The sequence below is a fragment of the Phalacrocorax aristotelis genome, chromosome Z, assembly GCF_949628215.1.
Source record: "Phalacrocorax aristotelis chromosome Z, bGulAri2.1, whole genome shotgun sequence".
NCBI lineage: Eukaryota > Metazoa > Chordata > Aves > Suliformes > Phalacrocoracidae > Phalacrocorax > Phalacrocorax aristotelis.
Window position 1 is genome coordinate 53,383,084 of NC_134311.1, and position 19,053 is coordinate 53,402,136.

At 42.3% G+C, this 19,053-nt stretch overlaps 1 protein-coding gene across 1 annotated transcript in view; it reads left to right on the forward strand.

Annotated features, from left to right (window-relative positions):
* PGM5 (phosphoglucomutase 5) overlaps nt 1-19,053 on the forward strand; it is an 85,790-nt gene that overhangs the window by 13,539 nt on the left and 53,198 nt on the right. Inside the window, exons 4-6 of the mRNA XM_075079654.1 lie at nt 501-626; nt 3,122-3,312; nt 4,210-4,364. Of these exons, the coding sequence (XP_074935755.1) occupies nt 501-626; nt 3,122-3,312; nt 4,210-4,364 (472 nt within the window). The remainder of the gene's footprint in view (nt 1-500; nt 627-3,121; nt 3,313-4,209; nt 4,365-19,053) is intronic.

A 19,053-nucleotide genomic window follows, 5' to 3' on the forward strand; every position in this document is an offset into this window, starting at 1 on the left:
ATTCCAGGTGCCAAAACTGAGAAGAATAGGCTGTATGTCTTTCCTGATGGAATGATGCAAACAGATGCTGCTGTCAGACAGAAGAGCAAAATGTGTGGCTTCAGCTCGGCATGGACATCTTCCATCCTCTGAGAATAAACCTGTTTAGCTTGAAAAGTTGTTCAGTGATTTAGTGAATGATAAATAAAAAGTTTACTTTGATATAATGTACTCTTGTGAATGTTTTCAGTGAAATTGGAACTGTCAGCTTACGTTATCTCTGCAGTCCTTCATCAGGCAAAACTGTTGATCTTTGCAAGGCTTAAAGCTTGTGGGTAGCCACACTGAAATCAGGGGAAGTCTTTGACTTTGCCTCTATGGGCTTCAGAACAAATCCATATTATGTAGAAGTTGCATGCTCTGACTTTAGCCGAGATGCATGGCTGGTGGAACTGTGCTGAAAGAGGTATTTTGCCATTCAGTTATTTTTTTTCTACCTAATTTCTACCTAATTTTTGTAGTGGAAATTGTGGATTCTGTGGATATCTACCTCAATCTCCTTCGAAGTATCTTTGACTTCAATGCCATCAGGAATTTGCTGACTGGACCCAACCAGATTAAAATAAGGATTGATGCCATGAATGGAGGTATGAACTTAAGTTGCTATCAGGACAAAATTGTAAGTGTACTGCAATAGCTTCCCAATAAAGGTAGTGTATATAAAAGTCAGGCTTTTTAGTAAAATTAAGGGTAATATGAAAGGATTTGAACATCATACTGGTAACAAAGGCAATCTTAACAATGGGTTAGGTTCCTTATTAGGCAAGAGGTTTATCTTTCTTGATAAAGTAGTGAAGGCATATGTGTCCAATAAATGTTCTCTTTCTGTATTTAGAAGCAAGCAGGATGAGGTAATACTTGCCATGCGAGGGTGATGAAGTATCGTGCAGTGTGCAGTAACCAAGGAGGTTACAAGGCAGCCTTTACTAAAAGTAAATTATAAATGGTATAAAATTAGTTAAGTCTGAATAAATTGCACCCAAGAGTCCTTAAAGAGTTGGCTGACACCTCTGTCTCACTGATGTTAACTGTTAAAAAATTTCTGCATACTGCCGGAAAGGTGAAAGAAAGTGTCACAGAAGACAGCAAGGCGGCGAATTTTGTGCCAGATCAAAAAATTACAAGCTGTGTCACTTGGGGAAACATAGATCAGCATAAGACCTACCTTAGGCTACATCATGAAAAAATAAAGATAGATTTCTACAGATAATGACTTGAAGGTAGGAATGTAAGTGTTGCCGCTCAACATTAACTTACGGAAAACAAATTCCATCAAACAAACCAGGTTTCATTCTTTAATGGGACTACAAAAACAGATCAATAAAGGCAGATGGATAGACTTACAAAGCTTTTGTAAAGCATTTTATCTAGTACTGTGTGATAGTCATTGTTTAAAATATTACAGTGGGCATACAGTCAGTGTGAACACCCAGTTTTGCCAGGCTGTGGCAAAAGGGCAGACGGTGTCCTTGAACAATGCAGAGAGAGCAATGAGGAAGGCACTGCCTGCTGTCATGTACAGGACTGGAGAGAATGTTACTCAAGTAGTTTGTAGAGCTCTGATGTCCAGCTCTATAACTGAGTGTTGAAAAATTTTACACGTGGTCAAAAAGATGTGTAGTCTGGCTGAGGATTAGAAAAACTGATGCATCATAAAATTTTTAAAGGACTGAGTTTTTTTTACTTTATTTACAAGGTGATAGATAATTGGCTTTATATCTTTGTATCCTGGTGGAGAAATAGCCGTACTATAATACATAGTACACATACAGTAAGTGTACACAAGAATATTTTTTCATACAACATAGTTGTTTGTTTTTTTTTCCTGCAGAAAAATTATTTCTCAGTCTTCTATTCCCAAAAATACCAAAAAGAATTGACAGTGAGAAGTTGAGGCCAGACAAATTCAAATTGAAATGTAGCTTGCATGTTTACGGGCAACAGTGAAAAACCGCTGGAGCAGTCTACCAAAGATAGCTGGGGTTTGTCCTTCTCATGGTGACATCAGATCAAAAGACTTTCTGGATGAGATGCATTAGCCAAAAGTGAGTCAACAGCCATGATATAGTGAACATTAGGGAAGACCGCATGTGTACATGGACAAACTGTCTTCCAAAGTTCGTTTTAGCTTAGCACCTCTGGAATATGCTTTTATGCCTGTAGACATAGACAGCTTAACATTGGCATAGAGTTTACTTTTGATAAGAATGTGAATAATTGTTCAGTGTATATTTTACAAAATCAGCACCTAGATTTTCTTGAACACAAGTTTCTCATGTAGTTGTACCTCCGGTTACGGTTGCTTCAGTTAGCAAGATTTGGGAATAAGGTAGGAGAAAGAGAGAGCATGAGAGAGTGAGCAGTCACTCATGAATTTTCTGCTTCTGCATGACCTGTTCACACCTGTGTCAGGGGTGCAGAGAGCTCAGTCAGTTGTTAGCGTCCCTTCAGCTGCTGAATGCATATAATAATTATGAAGCATAATAGCATGAGCTGGAGTCTTAGTTGGCCATGTATTTGACAGAATAAAATTATTTTGGAGTTAGTTTTGAGAAAGTTTTTATTTATTATCTACATGGTAGTGACTAAAAGGTGGTAAAATTCTTTGGTGGACAAAGCTGTTGTAAGTTTAACACGAGTTGGAATGTTAAGGTAAGTTTATTTCCCATTTGTATTCCCCTACTGTTTACTTTCCTTGCTGTTATGTGTTAAACTGTTGTTTGCATCCCAGGACACATAGAATAGCATCTTATTTTTATTCTGATGAGGAAAACCCCTCTACATTTATGATAAATTTCTTATTTAATAGTGGGTAAACAAAACTTGCATCTTTCATCACGCAGTGATTAGTTTTTCAACTCCGCAAGTGGGGAACTGTTTCTAATACCGAATTGCCGATTGATTGTTTGCTGGGGAGACAATCACGTATTCCTCTGTGAAATAATAGTTTGGTTTTTGTTGCTAGGGCCAATGAATAGAATTGCTGAAAGTATGTTCTGTATCAAGCCTCCATGGTGCTGTGAAGAATTTGAATGTCAAGCGTATGCTTTTGTGATTGCATGTGAGATTTCTGTTTGTGCAGTTATGGGACCCTATGTGAGAAGAATCCTGTGTGATGAATTGGGAGCTCCTGCAAATTCTGCCATAAACTGTGTTCCTCTGGAGGATTTTGGTGGACAGCCTCCTGATCCAAATTTAACATATGCAACTGCCTTGCTGGAGGCTATGAGGGGTGGCGAGTACGGATTTGGAGCTGCTTTTGATGCTGATGGAGTAAGTATTTTGATCTGTCTGGAGGTTTCACCATAGTTATTGTTTTGTCTGGGGTCAGATATAGGACATGTAAATAATTTATTTGCTTTTCAGTAAGCCCTCAAAGCTGAAAGTGATATTACTTTCAGGTGCAGATGATAGCATTTGCAACCCATAAATCAGACATATATGTTGTAATTTGTCTTTGCAGATGACTGCAAATCAAGCAGGATTTGAATGCAGAATAAGAATTCTTTAAATATTAGGCTGGTTTTATCTTGTACTGGTGTAATACTTTTATTCTCTGGTTAGGAAGGGACAGCTTATATAGATAATACGGACTTGTCGAAGTAAGTAGTAACTAAGTTAAGTCCTTTTTGGTTAACATTGTAAATTGAGGGATTTTTAGCTAAATAAAGCACTGAATCATAATCTCTGTTTTATTTTTTTTAATGTCATATTATTGGCTCTGTAAACAGCGAAGTACTACAGAAACAACTTTCTGTCCTCACATGGTGGGAGAAAGATGAAAAGGTTCTGAAGAATGGAAGCTGTTTTCTATTGTCAGTAAATACAAAACACCCTCCTACTCCCTCTACAGTGCGTGTCATTGGCAAAAAGATTCTCCTACACAAGCATTCCCTGGCAGGAAGAGACCTACTGAGGTGTCATGTAGGAGGCTGAAGCTAGGGACTGATCTGGAGCTTTGATTTGAAAGGCTGGAAGGGAGTGATGGTGTGATAGTGAGATTATAAACCTGCCAGGATGATGCCAATAAATTATTCTGCCTGAAGAGGGATGTGAGTAACGCAAAGCCTGTTCTTTTTTTCCCTACGTACAGTGGGTCTCATAAAAGAAACGACCAGTCCCCAAAACATGGAATTTAAGAGGCTATTTTGAATTTCGTTTCTTCTCCAGGACCGCTACATGATCCTTGGCCAAAATGGTTTCTTTGTTAATGCGTCAGATTCATTGGCTATAATTGCTGCCAATCTGTCTTGCATTCCATACTTTTGTCAGATGGGTGTCCGAGGATTTGCCAGGAGCATGCCCACCAGCACAGCCCTTGACAAGTAAGATGAAGTATTTATTTGTGTCATTACGTTGGTTATCCACCTGTTTTGTACTACATAGCAATTCCAAAATTGTGAAGTCTCTTGATAAGAGCTTATAATTTTCACAGTCTTTATGTGCTTTATTGTTTTAACTAGTTTCGATGATATTTTGATTTTTATCTAGACTAATTCTACCAACCTTTATTTGGATGAAAGTAGTTTAATTCATCCTGGAAAAGAAATAAATAGGTTAAATCTTTTTGCGAGTGCAAACACTTGACTGGGAATTCCTTTTCCAAATAATTTTGCTCTTCTTCTTAGTAAATAATGCTTTACAGCCTAATCTACCAGCCCTTCCTATGAAAGTGATGGAAGGTTAAAACAGACTAAGTACTAATTCAGTACTATACAAGCATTAAAAAAATCCCTAAACAATGACCCTTCTTATTTTAAGCTGATGAAATATATAATCTGTTATGATAACAAAATGTCCCAGAAGGGACTGCGGGCAGTTATGAAATCCATCCCCAGTTTCAAGGCAGGTTAAAAGTATACCTAAAGCTATTTCTGACAAGTACAATCTGCTCTTAAAAGATTTGCTGGATGTGCATCCTTTGTTAGCAGCTGAATTTTGAACAAGTCTTATCCAGGCCTAAATTTTCTGTATTGGCATAAGAAGATTAAGTTAAATAATATTGCCTTATATATCCTGTGTGGAAGGAACATTCACTGAGTCAATTGTGTCTCAGTGTTGACGTGGTTGCATAGCTTTACTAACAACAGAATGATCTGCTGCCCCCATTAAATGTGTCTAATCAGGAAACAGTAATTTTAAAGTGAAATGTAGCTTTTGTGAAAAGGTTCATTGCTCTTTGAAAAGCAAGGATATTAGGGTGCTTCCCTATTCAGGAAGTTTCTGAAAGTTACTAAAGTCAGAGCTAGCAGCTTCCTCTAATGCTTGACAGTCTTCAGGGAAATATCAGTTTCTAGGTAGGTAGATGGTCTGGTTTAAGGAAATACTGTTGGGTCAGGGTTTGCTTATTTTGTTTATTCTGTTTAGAGACCCAAAAATCTTATTGTTTTAAGTGAAAGCTACCATTATATTGAAATACCATAGAAAATAAATAGAGGTTCATTTTGGATATAAAACCCAGGATATCTGCATTCCTGTAAGACTTGAAGAAACAGTGACATTTAAATATGTTTATCTGTCTTTTTTTCTTAAAGTTCAGTAAATATGTCAGAAAGTATGAATGCACTGAAGTCCCCTTCAATAACACTATGATTATTTGAATTATGCTCTTGACAATGTTTACTTGACCTTCTGGAGCACAGATCATCTCGTGGTGATTACTGCCTTATTTAGTTCTGTGGAGCTAAGTCTGATTATTAAACAAAACCGAGTGATTGATAATCATGAAAGGATGTAAATATTTTCCCAGTCATTCTTACAAGTATTTATTATTATGAAGTTTGCAGTCTGTATCCAGGACACTTGAATTTTTTTTTCTTTCATTTTGTGGTTGCCTTTGTTTCCTGAAGATCTAAAAGTTACCTGTTTTCAAAGTTGGTCACTTTTGTTTTATGACTCATTTACACACATGACAATCCAAAATACCTGAACTTTAATTTTCTGTAAAGATGCCAGAATTTTGGCCAGAGACTCTCATGCTTTGGTGGCCAAAATTGTATAACCTGCTTAACTTATGAGTGCCAGTGCTTAAGGAACTCACTGAAGAGCCCAGCTTAGACCTGAAATCAGATTCAGTAGTTCATCTTAAGCAAGTTACTATTCCTATATATGGGCTGGCTACATGGATTGGTACACATTAAGGAGTATCAGAAACAACTTCCTCAGAGGTTCACTGCATGAGTTATTGAGCCACCATATCTTCCAGGATTCCCAGTGAAGCCCACTAAGGAACTGCTGAACTTCCAGGAAAGATGGTTGTCTATAAGAGGTATTTTTCAGTAAAATCAAGAACGCCATTGTCTGAAATCCAATATATTGCTTGAACGAGTGGCTATCAGAGAGGTTGATTCTCACTCTAGGTTTCTTGTTGAACTGAATTCCAATTTCATGTACCTAAATCATAAGGGACAGTTCCACTAGTGTCAGTGAAATCTTACAGTGGGACAGTGGGTGTAAAAGGATGTGCGTAAGGCGTTCATGGTTCCATTCCCATGGACTAACTAGCCAACTTGCAAGAAAAAAAAACAAAAACAAAACCAAAACCAAAAGCCTTTTGGAACGATAAGAATATTCCCAGTACAATGAGGCAAAAAGAAAGGTTGAGCAATTCTATGTAAAATTTGCACACCAGTAGAATGTTTAGTATTTACATTCTAAAACCTCAGTCTGTACTTCTGCAATAGGAAGAGAAATACTTTATCTTCCAAAATGTGACATCTGATAGCAGACAGCGTATGCTTTTGTGCAAGGGACAGCATCCTCTCTGTGTTTACTGCTGCATGTCTCACCTCCAATATAATAAAATCAGTAAGAAAAATATTTTGTGCTCTGAGTAGAACATTCAGAAAAGAATTGGTAACACTGCTTGTTTAAGTCTTGCAGTAGGTTTCAGGTTACTGCTTACTAGTGTATGCTTTAAATCTATTGCTTTTTTTTGTTTCTTGATCCCTTTTATTCCTTTCTAATGGACTAATCTTATGTGCTACAGGCAGAACTTCCACAGAACCCTTTTGAATATCTGCTTATTAGGCTCATGCTTCAAGCTCACACACTGGACAAAGAACATTAAAAATTAATTTTAAAACTGCAGTGTGATTATTAATTCTGGCAGAAAAGGAAATAATAACAGAATAGTGGAGGCTGGAAAGGATGCCTGGACACATCATCTAGTCCAAAACCCTGGTTCGAAGCAGGGTTGACTAGAGTGGGTTGCTAAGAGCCATGTCCACTTGGGTTTTGAGTATCTTGAAGGACAAGACTACACAGTCTTTCCAGGCAACCTGTGCCAGTGTTTCACCATTCTGTGTAGAAAAGTTTTTTCATATGTAGAAATAAAATTTCATTAATTTCAGTTTGTGCCCATTGTGTCTTGTCCTGTTCCTGAGCTTTGTTAGAAGAGTCGGGCTCTGTCTTCATTACTTCTTCCACCCCATGTTGGATATTTATGCACATTGAGATGTCTCACCTGAACCTTCTCTCTCTGAGGTTTAGCAATCCCACCTCTCTTAGCCATTGCTAGTATGACAGATGCTCCAATCCCTTAGTCAACTTTCTGTCCTTTTTCCAGAACTGCTGCAGTAGGCCCAGAACTGGACTCAGGACCCCAGATTTTGCCTCACTAGTGCTGAGTAGTGAGGAAGGCTCAGTTCACTCCACCTGCTGGCAGTGTTCTCCTAATGCTACCTTTGCTGTAAGGGTTTATTGCTGGCTTAGGGTCAACTCATGATCCACGAGGACCTTGGGCCCTTTTCGGAAGAGCTGCTATCCGGCTGTTTGGCCCCCAGTATATACTTGTGGCAGGGATTATTCTTCCCCACATGCAGGGCTTGGTGGCATTGCCCTGCATTGACTGTCATGAGGTTCCTGTTTGCCAGTTTCACCAGCCTGTTGAGGTCCAGCTGAATTGCAGCACAATCTTCTGGTATATTACTCCATCCAGTGTTGTATCATCTGTAAACTTGCTAAGGGTCCACTCTGCCCTATCATCCAGGTCATTAATGAAGATGTTGAAACAGTATTGGCCACAGTATTGGCCTATGAGAGGCACCCATGGTGAGGCGTCCAGCTGGATTTTGTGCTGCTGATTGCAAGCATTTGAGCCTTAGAATTCGGCCACTTTTCAGTCCACCTTACTGTTGATTTATCTATGTTCCATAATGTTGTCTGTGAGGATGTAATGTGAGAGAGCTGAAAGCCATGCTAAAGTCAAGATAGACAATATTCACTCCTCCTGTTCATTCTCTGAGCCAGACACCTCATTGTAGAAGGCTATCAGGTTGGTCAGTCATGATTTCCCCTTCATAGATCCATGCTGACATTTGGAAATTATTTCCAGATTGGTTGCTTCATCACCATCCCAGGGATTAAGGTGAGACTGGCTGTTTTGTAGTTCTCTAGATGTTCTTTCTTGTCACCCTTGAAGATGGGTTCTCTCCATGGCCTGCAGGGTAATGTCTGCTCCAGCACCCAGGGCAGCTCTTCCTTCCCTTCGCTCTTCTCTGACCTTGGTGTTCACAGGGCTGTTTCTTCCACAATCCTCACCGCTGGGCGGCTTTTTGCCCTTCTTAAGTATGTTTTCCTAGAAGAGCCATCAGCTTGGCCACTGTGCTCAGCTGTGCCCTGTAGTGTGTCAGGTGAAATTGACTGGAACTGGCTCTGTCCAGCATGGGGCAGCCCTGGCCTCTCCTCACAGAGGTGGCCCCTGCATCCCCCCGCTGGCAAACCCTCTCACATATACTCAGTACAACATTGTGCTGATTTTGGTTGAGAAAGAGTTAATTCTTGTCACTGTAGCACCTGTAGTAGTGAGGGACCTTCCCAGCTCCCCGCGCTGTGCCGCGTGGGCAGGAGGCTGGGAGGGGCGGGGCCATGGCCGGGGCAGCTGACCCCGACTGGCCAATGGGATGCTCACTCCGTACCATGTGACGCTGTGACCAGCACATTAACGGGGGCAGCTGGCGCGCGGGGGGCGCTGGGGCTCAGGGACTGGCGGTGTCGGGTCTGGGGGCAGTGAGCGGCTGCGTCGCGCGCTGTTGGTTTTGGTTGTTCGTTCCCTGGCCTGGGTTTCGTGCCCATCTCATTGTTTTCCTTTCTGTTGCGTTATCGTTGCTGCTGTTGGTGTTATTGTTTTAATTGTTAAACTGTTCTTATCTCAATCCGCAAGCTTTACCCTTCTGATTCTCTCCCATGCCGCTGGCGGGGAAGTGAGCAAGCAGCTGTGTGGGGCTGAGTTGTCGGCTAAACCACAACAGTCTCTTTTGATGCCCAACGTGGGGCCTGAGGGTTTGAGATAATAACAGCTGCTGGTCACAGCACCATGTTCTTGTTTCTGCAGTTTGTGTTAAAGATTAGTGTTGGTTTGTTTAGCCTGCTGTGTTCTGCCGTGATTAATGATGTTTTGCCTAAGAGATTTGTTACACAAACACTGGTTTTCACCTTTATGTGGTTTGTGGGGTTTTTGCTGGAACTGTTACTGTACTTTGGATACCACCTTATTGAGGCAATTAGCAACTATACCTCCTTCTCTGAGAGATTTTATATGGAGGAAATACAGAATGGTATCTTTGCTACTTTCTTCTATGATGTCTCCACCTTTATGGCAACAACCTTTTTGCTACTTGAACATCCTTGAGTAGTTAAGGCGTACTTATTGTTAGTTTTTGGGCATGTTGTTTTGGTTTTGGCTAGGTGTAGAAAGCAACTTAAGAATATCATCCAGAGATCTTCCCCAAGGCTTGATAGTTACAAGTGTCAGGGCATGTGGGATAGCATGGGCAAATACCTAGGGCAGTGGGCACCCCCAGTGTTCTGGAGTTTCACTCCCGAACAAGTGCAGAATCCTGAAAAACTAATAGAATCTTTGGAGAAAGCATGTTGTTACGCTGGGAACTCCAGAGAGACACAGATGACTGCAACGTGCTGGGGCCTGGCCCCCGCGTACCGAGCCCTGCTCAAGAGTATTCAGTGCTCCCAAGGGGAAGAGAATGTCTCTGGATTGAAAGACAAAGTGACGGGCACTGTGGTCACTCCAACCCCAATGATGGGCGCTGCAGCTACTCAAACCCCCAGGACAGGCACTGCAGCTGAACCAGAGGATCAACCCATGCCAGTATTAGTCACCCCTATACACAAGAAGCAATCTTGGAAGTGGAAGTCAACTCATGTAGAAAAGGCTGATTACAATCCAGGGCTATCATGAGGAGAAGAGAAGGAAGTTACAAATGAAATAGAGACCACCCAATTGCTGTCCTTGAGTGAGTTGTGAGATATGCAAAAAGATTTCAGCTGTCACCTATGGGAGCAAATTGCCACCTGGCTGCTCCGATGCTGGGATAACGGGGCCAGTAGCCTGGAATTAGAGGGGAAGGAAGCCAAACAACTGGGATACCTTTCTGGGGAAGGGGGTGTTGAGAAAGCGATTGGAAAAAAAACACAAGCCCTCAGCCTCTGGAGTCGACTCCTGTTTGAAGTGGAGGAAAGGCATTCCTTCAAAGAAGATGTTACATATTGCCTGGGAAAACGGAGAACCATGGAGAAAGGCATCCAGTATCTAAGAGAATTAGCTGTGCTTGAGGTGATTTATGGTGACCTGGATGATCAACGGTCGTCCAAAGATCCAGATGAAGCCGAGTGCACATGACCCATGTGGCGGAAATTTGTATGGAGCGCAGCATCTTCGCATGCAAACTCATTGGCAGTGATGTCCTGGAAAGATGACGAGACACCAGTGGTGGCGAAGGTGATTGATAAACTCCGTGATTATGAAGCAAATATCTCCTCCTCCCTTGTGTCTGCTGTGGAGAAATTGTCCCAAGAGGTCCAGCAACTCAAAGAAGATATGTCCTGCTCCCCACCTCTACAGAGTAGTGTCTCACCTGTTAGGAATCCTGTGGCTCAAAGGAGGGGCTACACACCACGGGCCACCCTATGGTTCTACTTGTGTGACTATGGAGAGGACATGATGAGGTGGGATGGCAAGCCTACCTCGACGCTAGAGGCACGGGTGTGTGAGCTGCAAGGAAGAACAATCAGGGGGGTTTCCAGTAAGCAATTCCCCAGACAGAGGAGCAGAAGCACTGATATTCTTTCTGATCTTATAGAGACACTTATGATTTGTATTTACAAGAAGTGAGTGATGAATACTATGATCAGGACTAGAGGGACTCTGCCTCCAGCCAGGTGGAGGAAAGGGATAACCGGGCTTACTGGACTGTGTGGATCCAATGGCCTGGCACATCCGACCCACAGGAGTATAAAGCTTTAGTGGACACCGGCGCACAGTGCACCTTAATGCCATCAAACCGTATAGGGGCAGGACCCATCAGCATTGCTGGAGTGACAGGGGGATCCCAAAAGCTAACTGTATTGGAGGCCGAAGTGAGCCTAACCAGGAACGAGTGGCAAAAACACCGCATCGTGACTGGCCCAGAGGCTCCGTGCATCCTTGGCATAGACTGCCTCAGGAAAGGGTATTTCAAGGACCCAAAAGGGTACAGGTGGGGTTTTGGTGTAGCTGCCTTGGAGACGGAGGAAACTGAACAGCTGTCTACCATGCCCGGTCTCTCAAAGGACCCTTCTGTTGTGGGGTTGCTGAAGGTCAAGGAACAACAGGTGGCCATTGCCACTACAGCAGTGCATTGGTGGCAATATCGCACCAACCAAGACTCTCTGATTCCCATCCATGAGCTCATTCACTGACTGGAGAGCCAAGGAGCCATCAGTAAGACCCACTAACCCTTTAACAGTCCCATACGGCCAGTGCGGAAGTCCAATGGAGAGTAGAGGCTAACAGTAGACTATTGTGGCCTGAATGAAGTCACTGCTGTTGTGTGGTGCTGTTGCAGACATGCTAGAACTTCAGTACGAACTGGAGTCAAAGGCAGCCAAGTGGTATGCCACAAATGATATCGCTAATGCATTCTTCTCAATCCCTCTGGCAGCAGAGTGCAGGCCACAGTTTGCTTTGACTTGGAGGAGTGTCCAGTACACCTGGAATCGACTGCCCCAGGGGTGGAAACACAGCCGTACCATTTGCCATGGACAGATTCAGACTGTACTGGAACAGGGAGAAGCTCCAGAACACCTTCAATACATTGATGACATCATTGTGTGGGGCAACACAGCAGAAGAATTATTTGAGAAAGGAGAGAAAATAGTCCAAATCCTTCTGAAAGCTGGTTTTGCCATAAAACAAAGTAAGGTGAAGGGACCCGCACAAGAGATCCAGTTCTTAGGAATCAAATGGCAAGATGGACATCGTCAGATCCCAATGGATGTGATCAACAAAATAGCAGACATGTCTCCACCAACTAGCAAAAAGGAAATAAGTTTTTTTAGGTGTTGTGGGTTTTTGGAGAATGCATATTCCAAATTACAGTATGATCGTAATCCCCTCTATCAAGTGACCTGGAAGAAGACTGATTTCAGATGGGGCCCCTGAGCAGCAACAGGCCTTTGAAAAGATTAAACAGGAGATAGTTCATGCAGTAGCTCTTGGGCCAGTCTGGGCAGGACAAGATGTAAAAAATGTGCTCTACACTGCAGCCGGGGAGAATGGCCCTACCTGGAGCCTCTGGCAGAAAGCGCCAGGGGAGACCTGAGGTCAACCCCTGGGGTTTTGGAGTCAGGGATACAGAGGGTCCGAAGCCCGCTATACTCCAACTGAAAAAGAGATATTGGCAGCACATGAAGGGGTTTGAGCTGCTTCAGAAGCGGTTGGTACTGAGGCACAGTTGCTCCTGGCACCCCAACTGCCAGTGCTGGGCTGGATGTTGAAAGGGAAGGTCCCCTCCACACACCATGCAGCTGATGCTACATGGAGTAAATGGGTTGCACTGATCACCCAGTGGGCTCGAATAGGAAACCCCGGTCACCCAGGAATCTTGGAAGTGATTATGGACTGGCCAGAAGGCAAAGATTTTGGATTATCACCAGAGGAGGAGGTGACACATGCTGAAGAAGCCCCACCCTGTAACAAACTGTCAGAAAATGAGAAGCAATATGCCCTGTTCACTGATGGGTCCTGTCGCCTTGTGGGAAAGCATTGGAGATGGAAGGCTGCTCTGTGGACTCCTACACAACAAGTAGCAGAAACTGCTGAAGGGGAAGGTGAATCGAGCCAGTTTGCAGAGGTAAAGGCCATCCAGCTGGCCTTAGACATCGCTGAACGGGAAAAGTGGCCAGTGCTCTATCTCTATACTGACTCACGGATGGTGGCAAATGCCCTGTGGGGGTGGTTACAGCAGTGGAAGCAGAGCAACTGGCAGCGCAGAGGCACAAACCCACCTGGGCTGCCACATTGTGGCAAGATATTGCTGCCCGGGTAGAGAAACTGGCTGTAAAGGTACATCATGTGGATGCTCACGTCCCCGAGAGTCGGGCCACTGAAGAACATCGAAACAACCAACAGGTAGATCAGGCTGCCAAGATTGAAGTGGCTGAGGTGGATCTGGACTGGCAGCGTAAGGGCGAACTATTTCTAGCTCAGTGGGCCCATGACACCTCAGGCCATCAAGGGAGAGATGCAACATACAGGTGGGCTCATGATCGAGGGGTGGACTTGACCATGGGTGCTATTGCACAGGTTATCCACGAATGTGACACATGCGCTGCGGTTAAGCAAGCGAAGAGGGTAAAACCTTTGTGGTATGGGGGACAATGGCTGAAATATAAATATGGGGAGGCCTGGCAGATTGACTATAGCACAATCCCACAAACCTGCCAAGGCAAGTGCCATGTGCTTATGATGGTGGAAACAACGACTGGCTGGATGGAAGCATGTCCTGTGCCGCATGCTACTGCCTGGAAAAACAAGTCCTGTGGCGACACGGCACCCCAGAGAGAATTGAGTCAGACAATGAGACTCATTTCCGAAATAACCTCATAGACAGCTGGGCCAAAGGGCACGGTATTGAGTGGGTGTATCACATCCCCTATCACGCACCAGCCTGTGAGAAAATTGAACGGTACAATGGACTGTTAAAAACTACCCTGAGTGCAAAGGGGGTGGAACATGCAAGCACTGGGATACACATTTAGCAAAAGCCACCTGGTTAGTCAACACTAGGAGATATGCCAGTTGAGCTGGCCCTGCCCGATCAGAACTCTTATGTACTGTGGAAGGGGATAAAAGCCTTGTAGTGCACATAAAAAATAAGCTGGGGAAGACCGTCTGGGTTCTTCCTGCCTCAGGCAAAGGCAAACCCATTGGTGGGATTGCTTTTGCTCAAGGACCTGGGTGCACTTGGTGGGTGATGCAGGAGGATGGAGAGAGCTGATGTGTGCCTCAAGGGGATTTGATCTTGGGTGAAAACAGCCAATGAACTGAATGGTATAATGCAAACTGTGTAATATTGTATGTCATCTCTTCTGTGGTTGCTATATGCCATATCAATGATATCATAGTACAAATTTCCCAATCCATGCAATATGAACTTTGATAAAAAAGCAAAGTGCAGCAGTGATGGAACAAAGACTGACTTGGTATGCAGCAACCCAACACGACACACCATCTTTCCTGCCCTGAAAGACTGATACGACAGATGGAGCCCGGAGTCATAGACTGGGAGGACATTTTAGTGGACATTTTACAGGGAAGGTCCATAGGCTAAGGGAATGATGTCTGTGTATTATGTTAAAGGATGGGCAGAGGAGGGGTGGTGGTTGGTAAGGTTGTATTGGATGGTATGGGACATGGGCATGGTGTAAATGGTATGGAATAAGCAATGGAGAACATGCTGGTTTTGATTGTTCATTCCCTGTCCCAGGTTTCACGCCTCTCTCATTGTTTTCCTTTCCATTATTGTTGCTGTTATTGTTTTATTTTAATTATTAAACTATTCTTATTCCACGAGCTTTACCCTTCTGATTCTCTTCCCCATCCCACCGATGGGGGAGTAAGTGAGCAGCTGTGTGGGTCTGAGTTGCTGGCTAAACCACAACAAACATCTAAAACAAATCCCTTGAATAGTTAAATATTTCTCTCATATCTTGACTGTCATTCATTGAAATCAGCTTTTATTCCATGTGAGGTAGTAGACGCATAGCAGACCTTATATACAAAGGTTAAGGGTTAAGTTTTGTTCTTATTCATACCAGTCTACATCTATGGGTTTCTTTGACATGTCCCACTTACCTCACTAGGCTTAATCTGGAAGTACGACAGCTTGAGCTAGTCATAATTTTGCCTTTAATTCATGTTTAGTAGCATTCAGTTCCATGGGAGTGGCTGTTTAAAAATACTTTGAAAAGTCTTTTTTGGTAGTGAGTTAGAATAAATAAATAAAAGGAAAAGGACTTTCAGGCCAACTGTTATCTAGATCAGGTGATATTATGGACAAGAATAAGAACAACAATTAACAAGGGAGGGAAGGCACACTTAATAAAAGGAGTATTAAAAAAAAATTTCACTATGCTGTTGAGTGCTGGTATTTCTTATTTTCTGTATTTTGTTGTTCTAACACTAGAAATAGAGAAACTGTGTTATAATAAAGATGATTGGAAAGGACATGGCACCATTTGTAACAGTAGGTGCAGAAACAGAAGTAGCAGAAATAGTGCCTAGAAGGAGACAAGAAACTTATCTTCTATTTGTTAGTCTTCCTGAAGAAGTCAGGAAATGCTAACTTCAAGCACATCTAACTAGGATTTAATAATACAGCCAGTACTCCACAAAAAATTAAAACACTTGGAAATCTTTTCCTAATGGGTGTTACCAGAATAGGGAAGCAGAGATAATGATGGTCAAAAGGATCTTGTATGTGAACATCCCTTAGTTTTTTTTCATGAAAGATGAATTATGCTAGAAATACTTCATTGTATTTGATGGTGTCATCACAATGTGTCTGGGATAACACTTTTTTAGTTGTCAGAGCCCCAATATTGTGTGAAAGGTGTAATTTGATTTGTGCCTACGAAAAGAATCTTCTTATTGTAGAGTACTCGACTGTCTCTTTTGGCTGCTTCTGGACCTTGGTAATAAGAGTAGCTCTCATGTGAGGGAATCGGATCAATTCCTCTCACTTGGCTACTGGTTTTTAGGGTCACCGGCCTCTCTCCTGAAGTCTATGCTAGAAAGCAAATGAAAAGCACCTCTTCTGATGGTGCGCCCATATTGTGTGGCCATAATTTAGCCTAAAGCATTGTACTAGATCTTTTCCTTAGCTATAAAAAAAATCATGCATAGTACTTGAAAGAAAGGACTTAGAAAATCTGATGCTTTTTCACTTGTGTGCATGGTAACATGTTGTTTATTAGTTTTTCTCAGAGCATTATTAAACTTAAGCAGAAGGAAGCAATAATCCAGAGGACTCTAAATGTTGCTTAGAAATACTTAATTAAGAAATGGAGCAGTGGATTACAAGCGAATTCACTCAAGATGTTTAACATTTACATGTGTTTGCTTGAAGTGACTGCTGGAATATACTAGTATGTACTGTAGGGAGAGCATAACACTTGACAGGAAACATCTGCTTTAATAGACTCCAACATCAACAGGATTGTGGCAGTACGTGTCCAGACTTCAATTCTCTGGCAATATGTACCCTTAGGTTGGTGTTCTTTTTTTTTGGGGGGTATGCAAAGCCTTGTACCCTGTTCAACAAACTATTTTTTCATATCCTTGTATTCTGATTTATCTGATGTCTGCGTAACAAGAAAGGAAATGAAATTCTGAGATATTAGCTAATGGTCTACAAAATGAGAGTCACAAGGGTGAGTAAAAATTTTTTCTGTAGGAATTATGAAGCTGGGTGGGTGTGGAAAATTGCAGTCAGGTTGGTATGGGAAAAGTGGGTTGTTGAGAGAAAACTACTGTGGCTAGCATTATCTGATACCTTGTTTCTACACCCAGTTCGTTTCAACAGCATGTAGGTGCTCTGATTATACTTAAGCTTAGCAAACTTAAGCACCTTACCATGCAGCACCCTGCCACTTTACATCTGGTAGCCCATCTTAGTGCAACTTTGACACATTAGCGTTCTGTCTGCTGAATGTCCATGTGCTATGTGGTCACCTAGAGGCAGGTTTGAAGGGGGCCTGCAGTGACTGTTCTGACTTGTTTAAAGAAATGTATTCATGCAGCGACAGGCAGAGATCTGATGAGCTCTAAACAAGCTGTCTTAAGTGCTGGAAGGAGGCTGACCCTGGCAACAATAAAGTCTGAAATTCACAGTGCTGGTTTAGAGTGGGTCCATTTTGTCTGAAGCACAGTCGGAAACTTTGTTTGAATTGCTCTGATGCTGATTTCTTTAGGACAGGAGCCCCAAACATTACAGGCAGCAATGAGTGACACAAAAGCAGGGTGAAAAATTCACTGTCTTCGTACAATTGTTTTGCCTAGCTACCTGGTGGAGTTTGTCCAGTTATGGCAAAGGCTGGATTTCTGCTTACTCATTATTATCAGGTGGGTTGCTCTCTCTTACTGCTGAGAGAGAAGCAACACTGCTTCAGGAGTTTTTACCTCATTGTGAGAATTAGGAAACAAAGAAACAGTTGGCAGTTTGGTAGGAATTGCCCACAAAGAGGTCCTCTCTTCATGCTCAGCATAGGGCAGTTTGCTTTTGTCTCTCACTCCTACCTGGAAGCACTAGAGAAGCAAATTATCTCCACTAACAAATAACAAACATTTCTTTGTCCTTCTAAACACAGCTATAATAGAAGGAAACCACAAGGGCATAATGAAGCTTGAATAGTGAGCTAGTGCGTCCTGTGTTATATCAAAGTCAAGCTATGCACAAAAACTGATAGAGGTTCATGGGAAGGTGAAGAAAGAAGGGCTGACTCTTCCTGCAAGTAGTTCCTAGGGCCTGGCACTAGCAAAGACAGTGCTGTTGGGAGTCAGTCGTCTAAACCCAGGTTTCAACCAGGGAATGCAGACCCAAGGAGACCTTCTTTCCTCTTGAAGCACTCAACCCTTCCTATATGTTTTTGTTGAGGGGTGTATTGTCCAGTGTAAGTGCTTCTGCTGCTTATTCCTGTAAAGCTTAGTCTTTCCTCTGTAAACGCTGAAAAAAATTTTGGATTAATTAATATATGGGGCCTCTTATAGCTGTTTAAAAAGCAATAGCATTTAAAGAAACATACACTTCTGGCGATGCAGAACAGCACACCACATTCCACTTGTGTCTTTGTGATTATTTCCTTGAATTCTTCATTTAGAAATGCTGCATGGATTTTTTTGGCTGTCTTTTCTTGTGAATCGGTAGCTTACGTTTTCTTTGCAATCATCTGCTTTTCTTCTGTGTTGTTGATCATCTGTTTTCATGAAGAAGTTTGTGCCAGAAGCAGCATAGGTGCTGTGCGTTTCTTTCTCTGCATGCATGTCCATGTTCTGTTGAGTTGTAAGGGATTCTTCCAACATAAAGACTTCTCCAAGTTATAAATACATCTTCCTACATGGTTGATACTGCATTCACTCTGAGTGTGATTTGTTCAAGTTGTGCCAGTTGTGACCTCACTGTTTTTATCTTCCTTCAGTAGGATAAGTCAGCCTCACTTTCTCTTATCTGGAATAGGCTTGCTGTGAATTTTTGAAGACACCTCTGTCAATCTGAGTCCATGTCACGTACAAGCAGTTTTTAAATTAGATGGAACAGAAGGACAAGTTCTGTTCTGGAATGCTGTAGAAGGACAAGTGCATGAAACCATAATGAATATAAGTTAACATGTTTGAAGCATAATACAAAGTTGTTGAGTACTGTGGTGGGAAATTTGTTCAGGATTTGCAACTTTTTAAATAACACTGCAATATTAAAAATAACCATGTATGTCCTCTGTATACTTGTAAATCTAGTAAAGAATTGTAGTTTTCTGAATCAGCTTTCAAATATGTTATGCAGCTAAATATTTTATTTACACAGATATGACGTTTGAAAAGATTTGTGGAGAAAAACCCAACAACTGCCATTACGAGGTGTTGATATAATTTCATTAGCTGTGCCTCTTAGTTTTATTTCTACCATGACTTGGTAATGTAGCTGTTATCCTTTCATTCCTGAATGTTTTTTAAGCAATGGA